This window comes from Emys orbicularis, chromosome 7 (genome assembly GCF_028017835.1).
Source record: "Emys orbicularis isolate rEmyOrb1 chromosome 7, rEmyOrb1.hap1, whole genome shotgun sequence".
NCBI lineage: Eukaryota > Metazoa > Chordata > Testudines > Emydidae > Emys > Emys orbicularis.
The window spans coordinates 43,644,280-43,672,060 of NC_088689.1; the positions used below are offsets into that span (position 1 = coordinate 43,644,280).

Here is a 27,781-nt window from a genome sequence, read left to right on the forward strand (position 1 = left end):
ATCCCTCCTAAGAAGGAATACTGTGGAAAGAGATCTGGGGGTCATAGTGGACCACAAGCTAAATGAGTCAACAGTGTTGCAAAAAAAGCAAACGTCATTCTGGGATGTATTAACAGGAGTGTTGTAAGCGCAGAGACATGCCAGCAGCAGCCGGCCACTTCCGGGAGCGGCGTGGTAAGCGCCTCCCAGTCAGAGCCTACACCTCGAACCCCCTCCCACACCTCAACCCTTTGCCCCAGGTCAAAACCCCCTCCTGCACCCAAACTACCTCCCAGACCCTGCACTCCCTCCTGCACCCCAATCCCCAGCCCAGAGCCCCCTCATACACCCAAACTGCCTCCCAGACCCTGCACCCCCCACCATTAATATATTAGAAATGTGCGGCCCATGACGACTTACCAAAATTTGTGGAGTGACCCCCCTGCGAAAATTATTGCCCACCCCTGGTCTAGATAATACTTAGTCCTGCCACAAGCACATGGGACTGGACTAGATGACCTCTGAAGCTCCCTTCCAATCCTATGATTCTACATCTGTTTGTGCAGTCACAACCCACATTTTTGCCTGCAAACAAGAAATAGTGAATGTAGATCGGGTGATGGCAAATTTAAGTACCCATTTGTGTACACAGCTATGAGGTTTTGCACACACAAATTTGGTGTGTGCAATAACGCCAAGTGTGTTTGTGCTTAATCAGATGTTGGTTTGAGGTGACATGAAAATGTGAACAGTAAAAGCGGCATCACCAGGTGTAGGCAGTGCTGAATAGGGCGAATATAAGAAATAACCTACATGGATTCTGCTTCAAGTTCAGCCGTAAAATGGTTTTTACTGACTTTCATTTCCTGATGAATACTACACTTCTCTCTCCACCCTCCAGAGCAGAAAGCTCTGAATGGGTGAAATGAGAGAGTTGTTTCTGCGTCAGAAGAAATTATACCAAATTTGGGAACAAAGGGAAAACAGCTGGGTGTGAGAGGTATCAGAGAGGAAAATCTGTTAGAGAATTAAGAATGACCTCAGACATGGATTCCGGGTACAGCCATGTGGTGTTAATTGAGTTGGCCTGTTTTCACTGCACAAAGCAAAGGAGGGAAGGAGATTGGCATCTGATGAGATTCCTGTAGGAGCATGGCTCAACCTCTGCCCATATGATTGATTTTTCTTCTGGAGGAGTAATTAGCTAGGGATTTCCACGTGTGTTAACACTCCCCTGTGCTATCTTAATTCAACTGGCCCTTTTTGCTTTTCCACTGATAGCGCAAGTTCAACCATCAAGTCATTATGCAGCCTCCAGTGTGGTCTAGCAGTTAGAACAGGGGCCTAAGCATCAGGAGACCTGCATTTTATTCTTGACTTTGTCACTTGCTCACTAAGGGCCTGATCCAAAGCACGGTTAAATTTAATTCCAGTCTTTTCACTGACTTCAGTTTTCTTTGGGTCAGGCCTATGTGAACTTAGGTTAACACATTTTCCCATCTGTGACTCAGTTTCTCTATCTGCAAAATGGAGAGTGATCTATCTGAATATAAAAAAAACGAGGAGTCCTTGTGGCACCTTAGAGACTTAGATGTTTTCTAAAGCTGATTGAGACCCTCTTCTGAAAGACAATGGAAGTCATTCCCACCAGCACTTTACTAGGTGCTTTACAGAAGAGTAATCATATATACACCAAATATAGGCCTTTGGTTGGCTTCTCCTGTCACATACTGCTGGATTGACTCACCAAAAGAGTAAAACCTGTATGAGTGAGAGGGGATTCAGGCCTAATATTATTTATTATTACAAAAAGGATTGTTTCAGTTCTGAGACCAGGAATCACTCTGTGTGGATCAGGTTCCAGTTAGTTTATAGAGTCATTCAGCCAGCACTAGTCTCTGGTGAAGATGACAAGGAAGAAGACACCTTTTAATACGGTATTGTTACTATTTAATATCATCATTTTGTGTGACACTTTACAGAGATTAGAAAAGTAAAATCACTGCACCAAAGAACTTTGTCTAAATTAGGCAAACCTAAAATGTGACGATAACAGAAAAAGGAGGGGGTTAGGGGAAAAGAGATGAGTGTTACAATACATGGAATAAAGAGAGGCTTGTAGCATGTAACGTTCTGATATTTTAAAACTGAGGTAAGGAGACAGAAAGGGGGATGAGTACACAGCAAAGGGGTGGGAGTCAATTTTGGAAAGAAAGACGAAGTCGGTTTTGAGGAAGGTTTCAAGAAGAAGAGTAAAAACAACGAGGAGTCCTTGTGGCACCTTAGAGACTAACAAATTTATTTGGGCATAAGCTTTCGTGGGCTACAGCCCACTTCATCAGATGTATGGAGTGAAAAAAAGTAGGGAGGTGTAAATATACAGCACATGAAAAGATGGGAGTTGCCCAAAATAAATGATGGGAGCTTATGCCCAGATAAATTTGTTAGTCTCTAAGGTGCCACAAGGACTCCTACTTGGTTTTGCTGATACAGACGAACATGGCTACCCCTCTGAAAGAAGAAGAGTGAGCATGTTTGGCACACTGGAAGAGGGATGTTGTTCCAGGTGTAGGTAGCAGTGTGAAAGAGTGGGCAGAGGAGACAGAAGGGCAGAGTGCAGAGGGTGAGCAAAGAGATTGGCAGGGCTGAGCTGTGAGACAGTGTGGACAAAGGGCTCAAAGTTTTATGTGGGGAGAAACAGGGAGGCAAGTAAAAATGCTTGAGATGGGGAAGGGACCCAGGCAGACCAAGGGGACAAGGGGGGATTATTTTAGCTGCTGAATGCTGGCTAGGTTGAAGAAAGGAGTATGCACAATTAGGGAAGCTAGAGATGAGGCAGTCTCAGTGGTCTGGATGAGAGGGGCTGAACTATGGTTTTGGCAGTGAGGATGTAGGATAAGGGTTAGAAATGCTAGAGGGACAAGCAACAAGATTTGGCCACAGCCCAGTGTGAGGAGAGAAGGGAAAGGAGGAGACAGGCATGTAATCTTTGAGGGTATAATAATTGTCAGGTATAAGCCAATCTTTATATCTAGCCATTTCCCCCATGTATTTTGTACAACATTTATTTGAACTACACATTTTTCTTACTGTTTTTCTTATGAGGTAGTAACTCAGGGGACTTCTGAGGAGATTTTGCTGACTGAAGTAACTGAAAATCTTATTAAACAGATAGGGTGGGATTTTCAAAAATTGGCTTAACTTTGCTCCATCAAAGTGTTCCAGTTGCAATACCAACTCCCGTAATAATCTGTTTGACACTTGCAGCATCCCTCATGTAGCTGTAAACCCTTCTTCCCCCCAAATTATATTCTGTCTAGATTCTTAAACTGTCGTCATCACCCTAGTATCTGCAGAAGTACATTAAGTAAAATGGAGGATGTCCTAAACAGAAGGTGGAATCAGGTATGAAGAGAAACAAACTTTTCTATTCTGGCTTTAATTTTATTTACTGATCATGGTTGACTGCAGAGAGAGGGAGAGAGAGAATGTATCTAGCACATGAACCACTGCAACTGTTGATTTGATATTTTTAAATATTCATTATAAAAAAGATTTTAAAAAACACTATAGGAATCTAAAAATATATGGTGCATAAAGTAGCCTCAGACACTGTTGTGTTATGTGTATATGGATATGAATATATGCATGTAGTGTATGAATCTTATATATACTATATGTATGCATATAGACAGACACACACTATAAATATGATATACATAGTGCATAATTATAAAGGAAAATTGACAGCTCTCCAGTATTCTTTCCCAAAAGTACCAGCTGCCAATTGGATTGAATTAGATTTCACAGGGTTTTTTGCAATACATGGAATTCACCAGCAAATTACCCTTAAAGAGGGAAAATCAATCATTTGGAGCAGAGATAAGCTGAAGGCGAGTCAGCCTCGGATTGATCCCGTCTGTGCAAGCGTGTGTGGAATTCAGCAGATAACTGGGGGAAAGCAGGAAAGGAGGGAGGGGGAGAAAGGCAAGGAGTGTGGAACGAGGCACTTGAAGCAGGCAGAAGGCTACAGAAAAAGGTGTGTGTGAGAGAGTGTTGAGCAGCTGGAAGGCTTAGAAGGGGCTCAAAGTGAGGGGAGAGGAAGTGAAAGGCTGAGTGAAGCCAATGCACGCAGGATGTGGGGAGTATTCCCTTTTGGGCTCTGGAAATAAATGTGGATTCTTTTGGTCTCTGACAACAGCCAGATGACTACAGGCACTGTCCAGTGCAGACTGTTTTTCTTCCAAACCTCAGGCTGACCAACCTTTGGAGAGAGAGTCTCTACTTCTTCTACCCTACCCTCCATTCCCTTCTCACTGAGCTCTGTGGTCAGGACAGTGACTGGGAAGGGAAAATGTGCAAATGCCTTTCTGGTGCTGAGGGGAAAGGAATGAACTTCATTTGTAATGTTTATTGAAAAACTGGAAGAGAAGTCGAGGGCAGTGGAGGAGAGGAGCTCCAAATAGGAGAGCGAGGGTGAGGAAAAATGAGGGGGAGTGTGGAAATATTGGATTGAATAGGACATGGCAGAGAAGGGAGTGGGGGAGAGCGGAGGGAAAGTGGGAGAGTACAGTATGACGGGGAATTGAAAAGGCACCAAAATGTGCTCTGGCCACCCACTCCTGGTTAGTTGTGAGAGGCACTGTGATACAATGGTGGGTGCCATAGGAATGCCTATGGAAACCGTGAAGTGCTACTCTGGAGGATGGGCATTTTCTGTGGGGAAAGAGGGAAAGGGTTCTGATGATATTCCAGAGGCCGTTCTCTGCCTCCTGTGGTGCTGGCTGGGAAGGGGTTTTGCAAAGAGACACATGCAGGGCGAAAAGAGATGAAGGTAGCGGAGCAAGAGAAATGTAGGTGTACGTAAAAAGCTACATAAGCACAAGAGAGTGGTAGTGATGGCAAGAAGAGAGGGACCTAAATGATACACTCCCCTGAAAAATTCACCACCTCTGGAACAGCATCACCACCAACCCTACCCTTTACCCCCATCCTTCCCAGAAAGAGATATCAGACAAATAGATTAACAGCTTTTCCCAGCTTGTGCCCCTTTCTCTCTGGCACAGAGCTATGCAGAGGTCAATAGACCATCTCCCTTCCTCGTCCCCATCTCTCCCTCTCAATCCTGGACTCTTAGTGCCTTCACCTATGCCCTGTCTGTAGTTCAGTGCAGATGCACTGCGATCGTTGGTGGGGAAGGCTAGTTCAAGAAGACACTCGGGTCGGGTGTAGCTGTACTGCCATCTGCTACTGGATGAACACTGAGTGAATAGGCCAGATTGTTGCCAGCAGCCGTTCCTCTAAGCTATTCAGTCACATTTCCGGTGTTAACTCTTTGTGGTCTAAATATACCTTGAAGGAGTGCCAAAGGATTTGAATATTAGGAAGGGGAGGGATATTCTCACTCAGAGGGGCAGCTGTTTTCTTAAACATTTTTTTCAGAGGTCTGGTAATTTTTCCCCCTTACCAAAATATCCTTAGCAAACTCGTAAAGACAGCTAGACAATTTGTTTGCGAGCCTTGGCATCTCCTCCGCCTCTTGCTGGAGACTGCCCTCCTTGCAATAGTCTTGTGCCTAGGATATGCACATCACCATCATGAGGCTGTGATAGGATGAGGAGTATGAACTGACCTTGGGCTCCAAAGACTTGGGGCCCTGACCCTGTGAACTGAAGCGACAGCTTAGTTAGTGTAGAAAGAACTTAAGAGAGTTACACTGAATCAGTATGTGTGTGTACGTCTTTTGAAGGAAATGTAAACCTGAGTCCTGGTTATGGTAATTAAAGATCCCATACTATTTTCCCTAAGAGTGGGGTGCTGACTCCTGTGTCCTGGCCATATTCTTGTGTAGTTGATTAGTCTGCCTCCCTAAATTTCCCAGTAATTTCAGTTGGATACAGGGGTTGTTTTATTATTTATGTATTTGTTTGTTTATTTGCACTAAATTCTTGTGTAGCAATTGCTATGTGCTGTTAGTCTGCTGCATTTTACCCAGAAGTGGCTGCATTTTGCTGGCAAATAATCCGTTTGTAAATCATTTCCCAATCCTTTGGGAAAGCACTGGATAAGTACAAGAATCATATAGGATGTGTTCAGCATGCATTGGGATGCTGAAGCAGGGTATGGGTAGCAATTGGAGCACAAGGGTTATCTCCTACAAGCCAATTTTGAACACATGCAATGTTCAAGGGCAATCTGTACAAAAAAGGTGAGAGCAACATTCCCTTCTCAGATCAAAATGGAATGGTGGAACATGACTGACTTTCTGTGCTGCCTTCTTGAGCACGGGCCCTGTTGTCAGGGGAAGTTCCATGCACTGAGAGAGTGGAATACTAGAGCCAGGATCTATCTAGAGCAGAAATTTGTCCATGACTCATAGGGGGAACAGTTATATTAACTAGTCTCTTATTCTGCTACAGAGCACTTGTGTACACTTGTATACACACACGCACATGTCAATGTGTCACAGGCCTGAATGCCTGATCTGAATCCCTTCCTCTCTCTTTCTTAGGAACAACAGGGACTTTCTATAAGCTAATCACCTCTGCTTTGTTATTGAACAAAAGAAAAAAATAGCTAGTCAGTAATTTTGGAGAATAAAATGCTGCTTATGCAATGAAGTGGTCTAAAATGGTCCTCTAATCCATTCTTTATTTGCCTAAGATCCCTCTCACCTCCTCTTCCAAGGCAATATGGCTTCTTATTTTTCAACTCTGTATGTGGTCACTCTGGGTGTTTGATTGGGCTTTAATTAAACGAAGCAGAGATTGGAGTGATGAAGAGCAGAAATACTGTATAGTTTGATTTTCTGTCACTCTGCACAATAGATTAGGAAGGCAGGAAGTTGTTAAGCAAGTAATGAGCACCATACAGATACATGTAGACATCCCTCCCCCCCCCCCCCCCCCCCAGCACACTGACATTTTAGACACTCAGGGCTTGTCTACACTGGCACTTTACAGCGCTGCAACTTTCTCACTCGGGGGTGTGAAAAAACACCTCCCTGAGCGCTGCAAGTTTCAGCACTTCAGCCAGTACAGATAGTCCACCAGCGCTTGGAGCCGCGCTCCCAGTGCTGGTAGCTACACCCCCCGTGGAGGTGGTTTTTTTAGAGCTGGCAGGTCTTTTAAAAAAAAAAAAAAAAGTGGCAGCGCTTTAACGTTGCCAGTGTAGACAAGCCCTTAGAGGTGGCCACTGCATTCTTGTTCACTTGTGAACTACGCCCAGAATTTTGAACCCAAGGCTCACGTTCAGAGACAGCATGTACCTTAGACCCCCTTGTGTTCAATTAGACTTCTAGATTTACTTGTACCCACACTACACAGGTCTAAGGGAGGCTGTGTTGGCATAATGTACACACTGAGGGAAGCACAAGAAAGAGTAAGCCCAGCTAGACTCCCCTCTGGATTTGGTACAAGGCCTCCAGAGTGACAAGGCCCATTCATTGTTCCCTGGCCTAGTGGAGCCCTAAGTGGTTTGAGTTGTCTCCCTTCATGCCATGCTGCAAGAGAGGCAGCCGGAAGAGGTGTTCAAGTTGGACCCTCTTGCTGGAAGAGGGAGGGGGCTGCTGGTGGTTTTTCTCCATGAAGGTGTGTCTGACACTGGAACTCATTTGCCTCATTGGTCCATCAGAGTCCTGTTCTCTCACTGTCTGCACACACAGCAAGGCTCATCTTTCTCCCTCCCCCGCCCCCAGGAATTTGAGGAGTGGACTTTCTGAGGGCGATTTTTCATTGGTTTTGGCATAGGCAGTTGTTTGTAGCCACTTCCCTGACTTGTATGTATCCTATTGCCTTTTTTTTTTTTTTTAAACATTCTTTGCTGGGGGGGAAGGGAGCACCAAGAATGACCTCTGTCTTCTATGAATGGTTGGTGTCTTGTATTAGGCGGTCCAGGGACAGAAGTTGAGGCCCTGCCTCCTTGTTTGTATTGGGCACATGAAAGTCATGGTCTTCCTTGAGCAGGACAAGAAAGCCCAAGGACCCTGTGCTCTATATAGTGAGTGGAGTGCTTCACAGTTTAAACTAATTGTAATTCTTAATTTTGCATTAGAACCTACCACAGATACTAGAGTGATTGAGTGCATTATTAAAATAAATACTAATTGCATTTTCTAGCTTTTTCTTGTTAATAATAAGCTTATTTCTGAGCTCTGTTTCTTTTTGGAATGATTTGTTTTCTCCATAGAATGTAAACAGGCTGGTTTATTATTATAGGGTTACACACAAGTGCTCGGCTATTCATGCTGGTTCATTATTTTACAGTTGTTTATAAGCCGACCTCGATTTCTTTTTTTCTTTAAAGAAAGAGCATTAAAGCATTTACTTTGCAGGAGTGGAAAAAAAATCTAAAGCATTATATGAGCTTTGAAAACAGATCAAGTATGAAGAACGGAAAACGGCAGAAAAAGGTTGAGCCTCCAATTTCAACAGCATTCCTTTACAAGCCAGAGACATGGGCTAAACCCACATGTACTCAGGTCACAAACAATTGATGCTTCTAATGCCCATGTATCCTTTACTGATCTTATAAAGCATAAGTAACTTTGTCTTCCAGAGCTGATTCATTTGTGAACCTGCCTTTATGAGAGAGAATCTTTACACAGTCCAAAGAGACACTGTTTATTTCTGCTCGTCTCCCCATGTTTCGCAGGTCCTCACTTTGCTTCATATGTAGGAGGGGTGAAGAAGGGGGAAGATGTCTTTTTTAAAAACACAATAGAGAAAAATATTTCTCCCAAATCTCCCTCTTTTCCTGTAGGGTAATGTGTGTATTGGGAGGAGATAGCTGTATTCCAGTCTAAGCCCACCCCTTCTGGTGGACAGCTGATAACAATTTGAATATTTGGATTTGCTTTCAGCCATCTGCAGGAGGTTCAAAGGCTCCAGTAACTAGGAGCAAGGAAAGCAGCATGGGGGCAGAAACCAAAAATAAATAAAATAAATAAATAATTGAAAAATTATAGCAACTTTCCCAAAAGGCAGATGAATTCCAGTCCTCAAGACTTCATGTGGGGAGGCTCAGGCATTGGAGTGGTTCGTAATTAGGGATGGCAAATATCAACAGACTGATCTGCTTTCCCAGCTGGAGGGGAATTAATCCACCCCGCTCCTTTTCACACATGCTGGGGTTCCTTTTGATGTTCAACTTTATCTCGCATCCCAACAAAATCACTCCTCTTCAGTTCCAAGAAAATCCACAGCATCTTACAGTGATGAAAGGCGCCTTGGCACACAACGATGATGGTACAAGATACCAGAGAGAGGTTCCAGCTAGGTGTGGGGAGAGGGCTTTCTTTGACACCGCCCTGGCTGCCTTGGCCTCCACCTTAAAGGACAGCTGCAGAGCTTAGAGGGAAAATTGGAGGATGCAGATCAGTATCCTCTTGATTTCTCCAAGTTTCCAGCTTGGGACACTGCAGACTCAGGTATGACTTGTTTGTAGTCACTCAGATGCTATGCTGCTAAACACTATAGGATTGCCAATAAATAAATAATTTTAAAAAAAGTAAACTCTTTATTTAAGTGCTCAGTGCAAGTGAGGGGCTACTGTGAAAAACATCTGAGAGCCCGATTTGGATACTCTAGCGCATGCTGGATGGTACACAGCTCCCCATGTAGCTCTACTGAAGGCAAGGGGACCACTTGTGAAATAAGGTGCTACTAAGTATAAGGCAGGATATCAAAATCTAGCTCTCTGTTATGAGTCATGCTGGAGTAGGCAAATCATTGCTGTTGCTCCGAGTTAGTAATCCCTTTCTGAACTGAAAGAAGGACCTTTGTTCAAATGTGTTAAGACTGAATATGCTCTAATGCAGAGAATATAAACTGAAGTAACATATATATCTTCTTAAACAGATGCCAGCTTTTACTGCTTCATTACTAACCATCCACCTCTCCCGACCACCTCCTCTAAAAAGCTGTCCTGAAAGGCTGGATTCAGAACCAGTGTGTCTAGAGTGTCCTACCTGTGTTGATAGGTGTATACTCAGCATTCAGTATGTAGGGATGAGCGTCTGCACGAGCTCCTCCAAACATCTGGCAGTGCATTCACTTACCTGCACTGGCATTCTTAAAAATAGCACAATTTAGAAGTTGGTTGTGGTTGTTAATGTGTTTGTTTCACAGTAAGTATGTCAATTAATCCCTTGTCTGCCCCTGGCAGGCTGCACAGTCTATTCATTGAGATGCTAGAATGTGACAAATGGTATGCAAGGAGGCACATGTGGTGTATGAGTTTGCTGGGCATGTGCCCTATGCGCCAGGGATGCTGAAGGGGTTAAAGGCAAACAAGCAAAGGGTATTAAGCACTAAATTCCTATATTAAGCTAGGATTGAAAATTGAATGGAGGGACAGAAAAAGAGCCCCCCGGCATTTGTCCATGAAGCTATAGAAATAGGATAAGTACTCTTATTTAAAGGTAACCTGCAAAAGAATAGTTTTTTTTTTCAATTGGGCTTGTGCCCTTTTTGCTGCTTTATGATGTATCTAGAAGGCTGAGAGAAAGGTATCGACACATCCATACATTCTTCGTAAGCTGCCTGCTCAAAGGAAACTGCAGAAGCCAAGCAAATGTTGTTTTACGCTAGTCACTCCTGCTGCAAGAGTTAGTGTCTGATTTGGTCTCCCTTCCTTGTCCTCATCTCCCTTCCTGCCTCCCCCTGCCGCCCTCCCCAGTGTAGCAAATATAAAGCTCATCATAGTTAATGGAGGCGTATTGCAGATTCCTCTTTAGGACTCAATAGAGTCAATAAACCCATCGGATGAGACTAGTGATGCTTGTGTTTTACTGAGAACTGACAGCAGACACCAGACATACCATAGCTACCATAGAAGTGGGCAGCTCCCGATGATCCAACTCCATGTGCTTTCAAAACATTTTCAAATTCGTAGACCAACAGAAAAGGAGGGGTCACCCGTTGGGTTACATTGCAGCCTTTCTCATTCTGAAGTATCCATTCCCCTCCAGTGTAATTGCACAGTTGTCTTCACCTTAGGTAGGGGCAGAGACGCTGTAGGAGTAGCCCCATTAGTAGAATTGGCTCTGATATGAGGTCTGCAAGTCATCATAAAACCCTTTTGTCTCTTTTCTGGATGTAGCTTCCAACTCAAGTGAGAAGACCTCAGAGCAAGGAGTCTGTTAATAACTTTTCTTTGTTCTTGCTAAAAGCCTGGCCTCCATTTGGATTATACATGAACTCTCTTACCTCTCCCCACTTCCTTCAAATAATCCACTTCCCCCAAACCCAGTTTTGGGGTCCTTTACCTCGTCGTCCTCATTCTAAGGAAGTCCAGTGGCATCCAGTTGTTCCAACCAGTGAAAAAGCCTCCCTCATCCTCTTACTTCTTCCAGCTCACCATCCTTCGCTTATCTGTACTCCAGCACAAATCACATCTTCTCTCCCTGACAATGTATTTAAAAAAAAAAAATTCCAATGGGGCATTTGTCAGGGTTCCCTCCCAACTCTGAACTCTGGGATACAGATGTGGGGACCCGCATGAAAGACCCCCTAAGCTTATATTTCACCAGCTTAGGTTAAAAACTTCCCCAAGGCACAAATTTCTTTCCTTGTCCTTGGACGGTATTGCTGCCACCACCAAGTGATTTAAACAAACATTCTGGGAGGGGCCACTTGGAGCCCTATCCCCCCCCAAAATATCCCCCCAAGCTCCTTCACCCCCTTTCCTGGGGGCGGGGGCTTGAGAATAATATACCAACCAATAGGTTAAAAAAGTGAGCACAGACCAAATCCCTGGTTTTTAGGACACTGAAAATCAATCAAGTTCTTAAAAGAAGAATTTTATTTTAAAAAAAAGGAAAAGAATCACACCTGCAAAATCAGGATGAAAGATAACTTTACAGTTGAAAGATGAACAAAAAAAAAAATCAGGATGAAAAATCAGGATGAAAGATAAATAAAAAGATTCAAAACACAGAGGATTCCCTTCTGACTCTGCTTCCCAGTTACAAAACAGGAATAAAATTACCTCTTAGCATAGGGAAAATTCACAAGCTAAAACAAAAGGTAATCTAACACATTTCCTTGCTATTACTTACGACTTCTGTAATTTTAGATGTATCATTTCAGGATCTTGTTAGGAGCTGGTTTACCTGCTTGGTCTCTCTCTTTGTCCCGAGAGGGAACCAAACAAAAAAAGCACCAACAAAACCTTCCCCCACCCCCACCAGATTTTAAAGTATCTTCTTTCCCCATTGGTCCTTCTGGTCAGGTGCCAACTAGGTTAATTGAACTGATTAACCCCCTACAGGTAAGTGATTCTGTACCTCTGGCCAGGAGGGATTTTATGTTACTGCATACATAAAGGTTGTTACCCTTCCCTTTATATTTATGGCAGCATCTCTAGTGTACGTGAAAGTAGGAGCACTCAAAATTGCAGTACTACAGCCTGTAACCAGAGCTTTCCTAAGAGCAGGCTGCCTCTTGTTTTCTTTATTGTTGTGTACATTCCCCATCAACTGTCCTAGTCTAACAGTTTTCAGTCTCATTTAGCTTGTTAACTCCTTGGGGCAGAGATCTTGTCTTCTTAATTTGTCTGTGAAGTGCCACGCATACCTCTGGTACTATAGAAGTATCAGGAATATTCAGATCTCTCCCCACCTCTGCATGGGAATATCTTTTTTTTTTTTTTTTTTTTTTGGTAGGGGGAGGGGGAAATAGAGAGGGGACTTTCTGGCATGTCACCTGCTCTCAGCGGTCACGCTCAGCCAGCTTTTGCTATTAGTGCCCCTTCGTGCATTTAATTGGTCCCTCCTTCTAACAGGCCGGAGACCATTCGGGGGAAAATTGGAAATTCGGCTCTGGCAGTTTCTGAACTTTATTGTAATGTGCTCTGCTGGGTTACACCAAGGGAAGGAGCTTGCTGCTTGGTTGGAAGGTCCTGAAGTGTCACTATCAGTATTTGGGAAAAGGCTCCTGCTTGTCTCCCAAGAAGGCTTGGGGAGAGGGGAGACCTTGAGTCCCCAGTTTCAGCTGTGCCTTAGGAAAGTGAAGCTTTGTCTATAGAAATAACTGTTTAGAATCAATATTTGCATTTCTGGAGGTTAAAGGATTCCCTCAGTGATGTAGCCGGCTGTGTTTTGGATGAATTCAGGCTCAGCATGCAGGCTCTGCACTGGATATGTGTAGACAGCAGTCTGGACATGTGACATCTATGATCTCTGCATGTGTGTAGTATGTTGGACATGTGGTATCTGTGGGCCTGAGACGTGAGTGGCATGCTAGATGTGTGCCATCTATGGGTTTAGGGTGAGCACGGCATACTGGAGATGCACTGTCTGTGGCTTGGCATATGGGTGGCACACTTCAGTGTGTGCTGTCCATTTGCCATCAGGCTTTATTTTCCCTGGCATCCTGCCACCTTGGCAGTAAAGGATAGGATTGGTAATGCAGATCCAGGCTGAGATGGCGAAGGTCATGCAGAGGCTGAGTAGTGGAGAACAGTAGTATTCCTTGGAAGGGAACACAAGTCTCCAACTACAGGTAAAACATATGGGGAAGCACATCTGCTGTACTTACCATAACATGGTGTATGTAGGTAAAATATGTGTGGTGTGTACAGAATCTTCCTATATCTTTAAATATGGCAAGCTTCATTTCTTACATTTATATACTGTGCAATAAGGTTAGGATTATACAAACTACATATATTTTGCATCCTGCATATGTACAGTGGCACTGATGAAATATTATTATTTTTAATATGTATTACCAAAGGGGCTAATCATGGACCAGGACCCCATTGTGCAAATTGCTGTACAAACACAGAACAAAAAGGCACAGGAAAATAGAGAGGAAATAGTATATTTTTTCCAGGTAGACATCCCTGTCCCTGGCTGTGAGACTTCTCCCCTGTCTTTCCATTCTCCTCCCTTGTGTCTGACTGGCTTCTCCATGCCTCTCTTCCTATTTGTCTTTCTGTCTCTTCTCTCTACCTGTCTCTTGATTTCATTTCTCTTCACCTTTTATTCATATGTATAGTTGGATTTGCCACCATTGGATTATCTTTCAGCCTATCATGCATTTAGCCTGGGCTGTTTATCCCTGCATTGAGCTGGTGACCCAGGTACATTTTGCATTTGTCATTGTTAATGTTCCTCTCTTTATTATTTTGAAATATTGTTCTTAGGGACTCAACAGTGTTTTTGAGGTCTACCTGGTGGGAAACAACTCCAATCACTTCATCATCTCCCCAACCTCGATCCAGGGAAAGGCAGACATCCGCGTTCGAGTTGCAGTGCCGCTGGACTTTGAGACAATTCCTCGCTATGAATTTTCCGTAAGAACTCTCCCAAATATGGGGTGAATGGGCAAAGGGAGGAGGGGCTGGAAATGGGAGGACCCCAGGGCTACATTATGCAGTAAAATAATGCATTAGCCCACGAGTGGCAAATTCACTCAGTGAGAAACTGTCGGCCTGGAGTAAAAAGTTCACTGTCAAGAGGGTAATTTGCAGTTGTGTCCAACTGCAGAATGTGCCTCTTCATCCAGCAAAGTTAAATACTGCATTTAAAGACCATTTAAGATATTTTAATTCTCCCTCAGAGGATCCTCCCATGACCAGTCACACACCCCATCTCTCTTGTGTGTGTCTGTCACCCTTTCTCACACACTCACGCTCTCTCTCACACATACACACACTTTGACCTTCACCCCCTTTCATTGCATCCCCCCCCCCCTTGGATAACCCCTTCCTCTCTCTTCTCCTACTGCCCCCCCCTTTGGGAAATTTCTCCTCTTGGGGACTGTCCCTTGCTCTCCTTTTTTTTTTCTTCCACCCTTGGAGAGTTATCCCTTTTCCCTTCTCTTTTTCTTCCCCCACCTCCGTTTTCTCTTCCTCCTTGGCGATTCCCCTCCTCCATTGCGGGGATTCTTTCTACGGGTCTTGTTCTCTGGAAGAGGTGGGGAAGTGGAGAAGGAGCTGCTTCCCTGAACCTGGTCCTGTGAGGCCAGCATTGGAGTGGGGAAGGGAGCTCTTCTGAGCACAGGGCATGGATCACTGGGGGATCTACAAAGGGTTGCTGTGGGGTGAGAAGGAGGAAAGGGAGGGATGAGGGCCTCCATTGCCTGTGCCCAAGCAGGCATAATTTCCTGCCTCCCTCTCTGTCTCCAGGGCCTTCCTGCCTTCTTTGAGCAGCATTATCCAGCAGCTGCCAACTCTGTATGTTGTAGAGGAATCTGTGGGCCAGCCAAACGGGTCCTGAGAATGAGATCCTGCCTACAGGCTGTATATTTGACACCCCTGCCTTGCCTGTCACCTGTGGGGAGCCAAGTCCGACAGCTGACTTAAGTGATATGACTTTGATTGTGTCAGTCGTTCTGGCTGGCAGTGGACATTGGTTGATCTCACAAACCTACCATACTGTTTGGCAGCATAGAGATGGAGTGGCCGGGCTGTGGGGGCAGCCCAGGATTAGACTGTCAGACTTGCCAAAGCTCAGAGATGGAGTGTTCTAGTAGAGTTGCGTATGCAAACTTGCATAATACCTGCCCAATCTGCTCCTGCCTCTAGTCAGAGCTATTGGATACAAAAGTATTAAAATTTATCCGGCCACCCCCCAAAAAGGGAAGAAAAAAAATATTTGCTCTGAGTCTTTGCTCTTCTTTCAAAATTTAGAGCCTCAGCTACTAGAGCTTAAACAGAACATGTGTCTCCCCACCACCCTCACACTGTGGGACCATAAAAGCTTTATAGAGCATAAAACTTTGTTTTAAATGCACCTATCAGCCTGCAAAACTCTTTCCAGCCACCTGCTTGAGCTGTGTCCCACTGTCTGGTTCAGCTATAAATTCTGGCAGGCAAAGCAGCTTCCTGATCATGCCAGCAGCTCCTATTGCTATTAGGCCTGGCAGAGGGGCTTTTATACACCAGTAAAGAAACAAATAAAAACCTGCCTTCCTTGAACAGTGAAAAGTGTAAACCAGAAACTCCAATGCTCCAATCCCATTCAGCTAGCTGGTTAGATGGTGAAATAGTGGCAGCTCCTAATGCCGTGAGCCCAGGGGCTTGAAGCTTAGATATATCATGCTCAGGGTGTCTTTAAAGGGTGAGGATGAGTAGGAGACAGTAGCAGTGCTATCGTGCTCATAGAACAGATGGTTGCCACAACTGGTGTGCATACAAATACTGTATCCTGTGGTACGTGACTGGTGATTCTAAACTCCTTACCCTTGGTCTCGCCTGCAGTGGAGCTTGGCGTATTCTCAGGATTGGAAGGCTGAGATTTGGTGTCATTGCTAGTTAGAGTGCACAAAAGAATGGGGGGGAGGGTATTTGACTCTGACTAGTATAACCAAGGTCTTCTAGTCTGGTAAATGGGCATGGTTGCCTGGAATGGTTGGGAGCGATTTGCCTTGAGCCCCTCCAGCATCATGTTCAACGTTGAGTTAGCTGCACTGTTTGTGCATGGCCTACCAGAGGCATGCTGCTGTAGTAACAGAGCATCAGAGGAGATCACGAAAGAATGGATGCTTTTCTCGCTTTAAAAAAAAGACACATAAATGAAGCCTCCAACTGTGTTGCTTGCCTCTTGTCTCTGCGCAGTTGTTCGCAAACGAGAGCATGCCAGACCACGTTGGCTTTGCTCGTGTGAAGATTAACCTCATCAATGAGAATGACAACCGCCCCATTTTCAGCCAAGTCCTGTACAACGTCAGCCTGTTTGAGAACGTCACAGTGGGAATCACTGTCTTGAGGGTCCATGTAAGTAGAAACAACCTTGAATTTTCTTAAGTTACAATATGCATTTTATTACATCTTGTCCTCAAAGCTGTGATACATTGACCCCACCGAATGCATCGCCAGTGAAAATGAAAGCTCTGTGCATTGTTCTGTCAGAACAAATGGGTGATGGACTGGTCACATCCTGAGTGCAGGACGCTTTTATCTAGCTATTCTTGGGGATTGATTATCCCTGTTGTGGGTGCCACATTCATAACAAGGCAGTCTGAAAAACTGTGCCCAAATATAGTAGGCCTGGCTGGCACAAAGGAGCCACAGGGCAGTCACAAGGACCACCTAGGGAATAGCCCTGCCAGCTCCATAAAAGCCCTAGGCACAAGGGTTGTTTGGGGGCACGCTATTGGCAGAGCAAGGGTGGGGGTAGGTGGGCCTGATAAGGGGTGGGCATATCAAGGGCTGGAGGGGGAGCAAGGAGGGCTGAGGTAGACCTGAAATTATATGGTCCTACAAAGCCCTGTAGGGGCCTTTGTCGCAGAACTAGCTATCCTAGCCTGTGCTAAATCAGGAGATTTTCAAGATGCCTTCCGTCATCCCTACCCTGACACCTGCATCGTTGCAGAGATGAGCCTGGCTCCTGCTCCCCAGTGTGTGGTGCAATACCTAGGCAAAACAGGTGGAGCTAGAGACTGAAAGAAAAGGTATATGCATGCCCCTCCTGTTGGGTTTCAGATCAGAATTAGCTAACAAATATCATTGCCAGAGCAAGGCACGTTCCGAATGACCTCTTGGCTGGTGCTGGTGCACAAAGGATATATCTACATTTCAAGCCAAGGGTGAGATTCCCAGCTTAAGGAGACATTTTGTGCTAGCTCCCACCAATGTAGTGTGCTAAATAGGAGTGTAGCCACAGCAGTGTGGGAAGTGGGTGGGGCTAGCCACCCCATGTATATGCCTAGGATGTGTGGTGGGCACATCCTTGGGGTGGCTAGCCCTTCCCACTCCTTGCGCTGTCGCAGCTACCGTCTATTTTTAGCACACTAGATTGATGTGAGCTAGTGCGAGTATGTCTCCTCAAGCTGGAAATCAGAGCCCCAGCCAGAAGGATAGACATACCCGAGCAGAAAAGTAACTAAAAGGCAGGGAACTGGGTTCTATGCTTCATTTCACCAAATGGGGAATGAGAAAATTAGAAAGGCAAGAAAATGCATTTTCTAGCTTCCAAGAAGGAATTATTGATGGCACAGAGTAAACGGGCAAACCAGAAACCAAACCCCATCTTAAAAATTATTTAAAATAGATGTTAATTGCCATTTAGGAAGAATAACATCACTGGAAACTCAAAGTATTTCTGGTTGGTGGGTGCTCCTGTGCTGCTTTAGTTAAATATACATGGTGTGACAAAGTTCCTCCTCTATCTTGGTGGGTCCTGCGCTTATTGGCGGATTTTCTTGCTTCAGAGATTCACCATGTGGGTTGGGGAACAGCCCAGAGACCTTCCCCTCTGGAAGAACCCACAGTCCAGGTCAATTGGGAGGTTTGGGGGGAACCCGGGCCCGCCCTCTACTCCGGGTTCCAGCCCAGGGTCCTGTGGACTGCAGCTGTCTATAGTGCCTCCTGTAACAGCTGCATGACAGCTACAACTCCCTGGGCTACTTCCCCATGGCCTCTTCCAAACATCTTCCTTATTCTCACCACAGGACCTTCCTCCTGGTGTCTGATAACACTTGTGTTCCTCAGTCCTCCAGCAGCACGCTCCCAGCTCCTTGCACCTCTTGCTCCCAGCTCCTCACACTCACACCACAAACTGAAGTGAGCTCCTTTTAAAACCCAGGTGCCCAGATTAGCCTGCCTTAATTGATTCTAGCAGCTTCTTCTTAATTGGCTTCAGGTGTCCTAATTAGCCTGCCTGCCTTAACTGGTTCTAGCAGGTTCCTGATTACTCTAGTGCAGCCCCTGCTCTGGTCACTCAGGGAACAGAAACCCTGTCTGACCTGGGACTAATACATCACTCTCCTGTAGCCCTCTGGCCTGCAGGGAGGGAGGTAGGGGGCTGCTCCTCCTCTTTCTCTGCTACCTGCTTGCTGGCTGGCTGGCTGCTAGACCCACCCACACCCTTGGTTGCTGCTGCTCCAGCTACAGCCCCTTGGGGGGGGCCTGCTGGCCCACTCCCCAGAGGAGGGGAGGGAGAGACCCCAGCCATTGCTCCTGCTGCTGGGGATGCCACCACCACCTCCACCTGAGAAGGGTCCTTCCTGCTGGCCACCAGACTGCCGCCTGGAGCTGCTGCGTTTGCTGCTGGAGCCCTGAGGAGAAGAAGAGGACTATCTGCCAGTGGGGGAGCGTGTAGGAATTCTACAGACCACCATGGAGGGGGCCCTCCCGGACTGAGTAACTTTTGAACTGTGCTCTTGTGGTGGGGAACTAGATTGTGTTTGTGGAGACACAGGGGGTGTGGCGTGGAGCCTGCCCCCTGGTCCATCTGTGTCCCCCCCCCAATCCCCACCACCACCATCATCGTTGCCCCCTCCACCACCCCCACTGGCTACTTACCATCTACCTTGAGCTCCTGTCTCTGAGATTTCAGCTGCTCACCTAGGCTTGCTACGCCCTGTTGCCACCATTGGGCCTGATACAGCAGCCAGCTTCCAAAGACTTTCTTTTTGTTACAAGCGCACGTGGGTGCACGTACCCCCACTTTTGGACTGACCCCCTCCCCCCTGCAGCAAGCCCCCAGCTTTGCCCCTGCTGCCTACCCATTTGCCCCTTGCTGCCTTTTGCCCTTCCCCCTTGCCCCAGCCCCTCGCTAGCTCCAGTTTGTTTGCCTGCCCCGCTCTTTCCCTCTGCAGCCTTTGTTTGACCCGCCCCAGCCTCTGAAGCTAGCCCCGTGGTTCCTCTGCCCCATTTCCCGCCTGGTTGCTCCCTTCCCCCTGCGGTTCCCTTGCCCTGATTAGCCCCTCCCCTAGTGCACCCATGTCCCCTCCTATGCGCTTGTACCCCTCCCCATTTTAGTTTGATTCTGTCTCACTGCACCCCCCAATGCTGTTATATCCTCCCTTCCTTGGTGCAACAAGAGGAGCTGGAAACCTTCCCTGAGTCGGTGACTGACCCCTAGCCCTTGATAGCCCCCCCATCCACACACACACCCCTTTTTTTTTTTGGCGCCCTCCTCCCCTGCCTACAGCCTAGCGGGGAGGAGTGGTCGACCTGCTTCCCCCTTCCCTACCCCCCCTCCAGTGTTTGCTCTCCCCCCGTCCTCATTATGGCAGGGGACGAGGAGAGTGAGACCCCTCGGGCAGACCCTGCTGCCCCTCCTCCACCTGCCCCACCATCGTCCCCCCTGGCCTCTACCTCAACCGCCGCTGCCGAGCCACCTACTACCACCCCTGCTGGAGCACCGGCAGCGGTGGGTAACGAGGTGACCTCCGCTGCTGCCACGTCCCTCGCCCCCTCTGACTCTAGGGGAGTCCCTCCAACCGGCAGGAAGGGCCAGGGCACAAAGAAGGGTAAAGGCCCCGCTAAAAAAGCCAGGCCCTCCATGGCAGGGGGTGCCCCCACTGCCACGGCCCTACAACCGGCCACGGCGTCGCTCCCTGCTGTTCCCTCCACCAGCTCTGTGGGTGTCCCTCCCCCGGCCCCCAGGGCATACGCCCAGGTGGCGGCGGCCCCCCCGCCTGCCGCTACGTCATCTCCCCCATCCACCGCCTCTGCTACCATCTATAGCGGCCGGGGCCCCTTCCCCACCTTGACCAGGAAGCACGGCGTCCGTTGCCTCCTGGTACCCCGCCTCGCCCCACGTGGAGACCTACGTGCGGGCGTTGGCGAGGGTGATGGGACCCACGGCCATTGTGGCGGCCTCCAAGATGTACGGAAAGGTCGTCTTCTTCCTAGCATCGGAGGCCGCCGCCCAGGAGGCGGTGGAGAAGGGCCTGGCGGTGGGGGGCGTGTACGTCCCCCTGGAGCCGCTAGAAGACCTGGGCGCCCGACTGGTCCTGACTTCTGTCCCTCCCTTCCTTCCAAATGCCGCCCTGTTACCCGCCCTCTCTACCCTGGGGAGGCCGATCTCTGTGGTCAGCCCTCTCCCATTGGGCTGCAAAGACCCCGCCCTCCGTCACGTTCTCTCGTTCCGCCGGCAGGTACAGTTACAACTGCCGCCGGCGGCACGTGATGGTGAGGCGCTCGAGGGGTCCTTTTTGGTCCCCTACCAGGGGTCCCGCTACCAGGTACATTATTCAACAGGGGAGGCCCGGTGCTACCTCTGCCGGGCGATGGGACACGTCCGGAGGGACTGCCCCTTGGCCCGGCACGGAGGGACATCCGAGACCCCCGAGCCCCGGCAGGGCGCCGGCCCCGTCATCGCCGGCGCCCCTAGCTGCCCTCCTCCTTTCCAGCCCACCAAAGCTCCCGCTCGGGCCCAAGGGGTATCTCCCCCAGTGCGCCTAGACGAGCGGGAGGGCCCCGCCTCTGCCTCCTGCGATCTGGCAGGGCCTGTAGAGGAGGGTGAGGTAGGGATACCGCCGGGCATAGAAGAGGGCATGCCCCAGGGAGAATCCTCCCTCCTACGTGTTACCCCACCATTACCTCCCCGAGTCCCTAAGCTTTCGTCCTTGCTCCCTGACCCAACACCTGTTAGCCAGCCCCCAGATGATGCCATGGAGGGCTGGTCCTTAGTACAGAGGAAGCGGGGCAAGCAGAAGGCTCGAGCTCCGCTCCTCCCATCTGATGCGGTAGCCCCCCGGAAGACCAGGAAGGGGGGCACCGATGCTGAGCCTTCCGCTTTGCCCCCGGGTGGGTTTTGTCCACCATTACTGGCTAGGGAAGACGTGGCAGCATCGGAGGAAAGCACTACCCCTCCTCCGGTGTCCCTTCCTATGGAAGCCCCTGATGGAGCCCCTCTCGTCCCCTTACAATCTGAAGCCCCTGTATGCACCAAGGCGAGCGTCGCTTCGGGTGCAGACGGGGAGAGCCCTGAGGTGGTGGAAGGTGATCTCCCCTCCATTTATGAGGAGATCGAGGCCCTGGGTCTGACCCCGGTTACCCAGGGGGAGGACGACCCTCTGCCAGCGGGCCTCGATCTGAGCGACCTCGCCTCAGCCTCCCTTTCCCCATGTTCCGTCCCCTTACCCACTGCTTCCGCTCCCGCCTCCGAGGAGCCCCTGGACTCTTCCACCAACCCGGCTGCAGATGGCACCCCGCTAGCGGTCGCCGAGCCTCTTGAGGCGACGGCCAGTGCCATGCAACCGGGACCTGAGTCACAAGGGGACTCCCTCATGGCTGAGGGGCAGCCGACCTCCTTCCTGGGTGGGGGCCCCATCGTTGTTTCTCCACCTACAGATGCCGTGGCCTTACCATCTGCCTTGGAGCACGAGCCTGGCATCGCGGAGGGCCCACCTCACTCCCCGCAAATCCCTGAGCCCATTTGCGGGGTGTTACCCCCCCACCCAGTGGCCTGGCTGCTGGGACCCCCGATCCCAATATCACCCCTTCCCCTGTCCCTATTCCTGATTCCAGCCCTACCCTTGACACCGACCCTGTCCCTGTCCCCTCCACTTCCCGTGATGCTTTTGCCGCCCCTGGGGCTGTCTCCTTCCTTATCCCAGAGGATGACCCCCAAGGAGCGGCCTTTGTTTTTCCCTGTCCCGACCCACCAGGGGCTGCTAGTTTCCCTCCGCCGCCCCCCAGTGAGCCAGGATCTGAGGCAGGCCACGTGGCGTCGGCCCATCGGACGCCACGTCGAGGGTCTGCCCCCTGTTTGCCCGTCTCGGTGGGCCACGGGGCTGTAACAGGGGCCCCACTGGGGGAAAGCCTTAGGTCAGTAGCCCCACCCCCCCATACGCTGAGAGAGGAGCTACGGGAGTTCCTTGAGGACGTCCGTGGCTCCCGCAACAAGGTACAGCTTGCACTCCAGCGATGGGGGGATTTTCATCAGATCCTCCGGGCCGCGAGGGCCCTCATGGGGGAGGGTAAGAGGACCGGGAGGCAGGCCGCTGCGGCCTACCAACGGGTCCGCCTCTTCCGTGACTCCTTAATCGCCCACGGGGTAGGTCACGGATTGTTGCGCGGCCCGACGGAGGCCGTGAGCATCTCTGCTGGCGAGGATCCCCCCCAGCCCTCCTCATGGCACCGATCATCTTTGCAACATTAAACACCCGGGGCTGTAGGATGGGTCTCCGCAGGAGCCAGGTGCTCTCCTTTCTTCGGGAGGGGGGGTACTCTGTGATTTTCCTGCAGGAGACCCATACGGATCCGGCCGCTGAAGCTAGCTGGCGGCTGGAGTGGGGGGACAGGGTCTATTTTAGCCACCTCACAGTTCGTACGGCTGGAGTGGCGACCCTGTTCTCCCCCGACCTACGGCCCGAGGTGCTGGGGGTCGCCGAGGCTGTGCCAGGCCGCCTGCTACACCTCCGGGTCCGCATGGAGGGGCTTGTGGTTAATCTCGTCAACGTTTACGCCCCGACATTGGGCCCGGAGAGGTTGTGTTTTTATCAGCAGGCGTCCGCCTTCCTCGGCACCTTGGATCCTCGCGAGTGCCTGGTCCTGGGCGGGGACTTTAACGCCACCCTTGAGGAACGGGACCGCTCGGGGACCGAGCAGCACCAGGCCGCCGCGGATGTCCTCCGGGAGATCGTCGAACATCACTCCCTGGTGGACGTCTGGCGCGACCACCACCCGGATGACGTTTCTACATTCACTTTTGTCCGGGTGGAGGTCCATCGGTCGTACCACTCCCGGTTGGACCGCATCTATATGTCACGCTTCCATCTTTCCCGGGCCCACTCCCCCAGCGTCCGGCCGGCCCCTTTTTCAGATCACCATCTAGCCACCGTGACAGCCTCTCTTTGCGCGGAGAGGCCGGGGCCGGCCTATTGGCATTTTAATAATAGCTTGTTGGAGGATGTGGGCTTTGTGGCGTCCTTCCGGGAGTTCTGGCTGGCCTGGCGAGGGCAGCGGCGTGCCTTTCCCTCGGCGCGGCGGTGGTGAGACCTGGGGAAGGTGCACGCCCGGCTCTTCTGCCGTGACTACACCCGGGGCGCCAGCCGACGGAGGGATGCGACGATAGGGCAGTTGGAACGGGAGGTCTTAGAGCTGGAGAGGCGTCTGGCTGCCAGCCCCGGTGATCCATCCCTCTGCGGAGCGTGCCGGGAGAAGCGGGAAGAGCTTCGGACCCTCGAGGACCATCGGGCCCGAGGTGCCTTTGTTCGATCCCGCATCCGCCTCCTTCGGGAGATGGATCGCGGCTCCCGCTTCTTCTACGCCCTGGAGAAAAAGAGGGGGGCCAAGAAGCACGTCACCTGCCTTTTAGCAGAGGACGGCACCCCCCTCACGGATCCAGCGGAAATGTGCGGGAGGGCCAGGGCCTTCTACGCAGGCCTTTTCTCCCCGGATCCGACCGATCCTAACGCTTGCAAAATGCTCTGGGATGAACTCCCGACGGTCAGCGCGGGCGACCAAGACCGGCTGGAGCTACCTCTCACTCTGGCCGAGTTCTCGGAAGCCCTCCGTTGCATGCCCACCAATAAATCTCCAGGCATGGACGGGCTGACCGTGGAGTTCTACCGCGTGTTTTGGGATGTCCTCGGCCCAGACCTTGTCACCGTCTGGGCCGAGTCCTTGCAGGGCGGGGTCCTCCCTCTTTCGTGCAGGCGAGCCGTGCTCACCTTATTGCCGAAGAAGGGGGACCTCCGCGATTTACGGAATTGGCGTCCCATCTCGCTCCTCAGCACGGACTATAAAATCATAGCGAAGGCCATCTCGCTGCAGCTAGGGTCCGTGCTGGCGGACGTGATCCACCCAGACCAGACCTACACCGTCCCGGGCCGCACCATCTTCGACAACTTGTATCTGGTCCGGGACCTCTTGGAACTCGGGTGTAGGGATGGTCTGTCGTTCGCCCTCCTGTCCCTGGATCAGGAGAAGGCGTTCGACAGGGTGGACCACGGGTATCTCCTGGGCACTCTGCGAGCGTTTGGCTTTGGGCCCCAGTTTGTGGGTTTTCTCCAGGTGCTGTACGCCTCCGCAGAGTGTTTGGTCAGGCTCAACTGGACCCTGACCGAACCGGTCAACTTCGGGCGAGGAGTTCGTCAAGGGTGCCCCCTCTCGGGCCAGCTGTATGCTCTGGCGATCTAGCCCTTCCTCTGTCTCCTCCGTAGGAGGTTGGCAGGGTTGGGGCTGCGGGAGCCGGAGCTGCGGCTGGTCCTGTCGGCGTACGCCAACGACGTGCTCCTCGTGGTCCAGGACCCGGGCGACTTGGTGCGGGTGGAGGCTTGCCAGACCATCTATTCGGCGGCCTCCTCCGCCCGGGTCAACTGGGTCAAGAGCTCTGGCCTGGTGGTAGGGGACAGGTGGCAGGCGAGCTCCCTCCCACCCGCGCTTCAGGCCATCCGGTGGAGCGCGGGTCCGCTGCTCTATCTCGGCGTTTACCTTTCTGCCACGCATCCGTCTCCGCCGGAGAACTGGCTAGGTTTAGAGGGCAGGGTGTCGGAGCGGCTCCGGAAATGGACAGGACTGCTCCGGTGTCTCTCCCTTCGAGGGAGAGCACTGGTGCTCAATCAACTAGTCCTGTCCATGCTCTGGTACCGGCTCAACACCCTGGTCCCGGCCCCGGGCTTCCTGACCACCCTCCGGACGTTGATTCTGGAGTTCTTTTGGTCAGGACTGCACTGGGTCTCTGCGGGGGTTCTCCATCTACCCCTAGAGGAGGGAGGGCAGGGCCTGAAGTGTCTGCACGCTCAGGTCCACGTCTTCCGCCTCCAGGCCCTGCAGAGGCTCCTTTATGGTGCAGGTAGTCCGGCATGGAGCGTATTGGCGCACGCCTTCCTGCGCCGCTTCCGAGGGCTCCGATATGACCGGCAGCTCCTTTGTCTCCATCCGAGAGGTCTTCCGCGAGGCCTCTCCGAGCTGCCGGTCTTCTACCAGGACCTCCTCCGGACCTGGAAACTGTTTTCAGTGACCAGGTCCGTGGCGGCCACCGTGGGGGCAGATCTCCTCGCGGAGCCCCTGCTACACAACCCCCAGCTTCGTGTGCAGGTGGCGGAGTCCCCCATGGTGCGCCAGAGGTTGGTCCTAGCAGAAGTCACCAAAGTCGGAGACCTCCTGGACTACGACCGAGGAGACTGGCTGGATCCCCTGACGCTCGCTCAGCGCATGGGGCTCTCCAGACCTCGTACTCCCCGGCGCGTACTTCAGGAGGTGAGGGCCGCTTTGCCGCCCGCTGCTCGGGACTATCTCGACCAGGTCCTGCGAGAGGGCACGCCCCGCCCACCCTCCACTCCGAGCCCTCCAGACTTTTTCATCGGGCCCCTGCCCCGTGGACCCAACCAGCCCCCTCCCCGTCCATTCGCCATGAGCCGGCTGCACCATTTGCAGCCGGTTCTGTTCCGGACCGCGCCAAGGAAACATCTATACACGCTCGTGCTACATGTTCTTCATGTCCTCACCCTCGCATCCCGCCCCGATACAAAGTGGCGGGACCTTCTGCCACCTCTGGAGGGTGAGGAGCCCCGGTGGGCCAGCCTTTATTCTGCTCTGATCCCGAAGCCCACTGGGGACATCAGTTGGCGGCTCCTTCATGGAGCCGTAAGCACGGGCGTGTACTTGGCGCGGTTTACCCCTATCCCAGACACCTGCCCCTTTTGCAGCGTGAGGGAGACCCTGGCGCATGTTTACCTAGAGTGCGCCAGGCTGCAGCCCCTATTCCGGCTCCTCACAGATATTTTGTTAAGATTTTGGTTGCACTTTTCTCCACACCTTTTTATTTATGCACTCCCTATCCGTCGCCCCACAAAGTTGCGGGACCTCCTGGTCAACCTCCTTCTGGCCTTAGCAAAACTGGCCATCTATAAAACCAGAGTGAGGAGGTTGGCCGATGGAGTTTCCTGTGACTGTGGGGCGTATTTCAGGTCCTCCGTTCTTTCACGTATCCGGGCAGAGTTCCTCTGGGCGACGTCCACTGGCTCCCTTGACGCCTTCGAGGAGCAGTGGGCGCTGTCCGGGGTTCTCTGCTCGGTGTCCCCGTCTGGTTCACTTCTTTTGACCCTTTGACCTCACTCCTGTCCCTGTTCTTTTATTAGTTGTCCCCCGTAATTTTTTGGTCTCCAGGTCCTGTGGACCCCCCCCCTTAGGCTGGGGGGGATCCTTTAGCAGTGGGCGGGCTTTGCCCGCCCACTTCCTGGATCCCAATAGGTCTGGTCACTCAGGGAACAGAAAACTACTCATCCAGTGACCAGTATATTTGCCCTCTACCAGACTCCTGTACCCCACTGGTCTGGGTCTGTCACAATGGATTCATCCTCTCACATGTGTTTAGTTCTCACTCATTCCATTCCCCAATACATGTTCTCTCCCATCAGCCCCCACACCTCTGGACAGACATACTCCCCCAACACACACACGCACAGAGATAAGAGAATGAAAGCTCTGACAAAATGATTTGGGGTGTGTAAGTGTGTTTACTCTACAAACAGATGGTGTGAAACTGTATAGAGCCCCTGAGCAGTTCCCATCTGACAGTTATTAATATTTCAAACAGATGTTTAGCTAGTCAGGCCATCAGACACTAAACAATGAGATTGTTACAGCATCTTTTTTCCAACTTCCAGCTATGCCAGCATTTTGGAGCAAACACAAAATGCCAGGAGTTGAATCTTCTATGATAAATCAGAATGTATGCAATTAGCGTTGAAATCCAGATTGTCCTCCCAGCTGATCCCAAACTTCTAACAACCCTCATAAAATACTACTACTTCTTGTATATGAGATGCAGCGCTCTGTATGTGTCAGAAATAGTGTTTACTTAACATGATTGTTCCACCAACTGTCCCACACTCCACGAATAAAATGAACCATGCGAGGAGGGCTGCCTTTCGTCATGATAAACTACGGTTTTTCAAAGAGTTTCCTGGGTACCTGAAGTGGGTGATTATTAAGGACAAATTTTTAAAACTGGCCATCTAAATTTAGTGCACATTCCGTACACCTCCCCCAAAAGTACATAAAATGGATTACACGTGCAAAAGGCCACTTATGTCTATTATTCCCCATTCTGTGTTGAAAAATGCCCTTTTGCACAAATGAGCCTATATTTTGTATTTGCAATGGATGCGTG

At 50.3% G+C, this 27,781-nt stretch overlaps 1 protein-coding gene across 1 annotated transcript in view; it reads left to right on the forward strand.

The window, feature by feature from the left end:
• Positions 1 to 27,781, forward strand: part of CDH23 (cadherin related 23) — a 547,959-nt gene that overhangs the window by 287,877 nt on the left and 232,301 nt on the right. The window contains exons 12-13 of the mRNA XM_065408191.1: positions 14,128 to 14,277; positions 16,543 to 16,701. Coding sequence (XP_065264263.1) covers positions 14,128 to 14,277; positions 16,543 to 16,701 — 309 coding nt within the window. The remainder of the gene's footprint in view (positions 1 to 14,127; positions 14,278 to 16,542; positions 16,702 to 27,781) is intronic.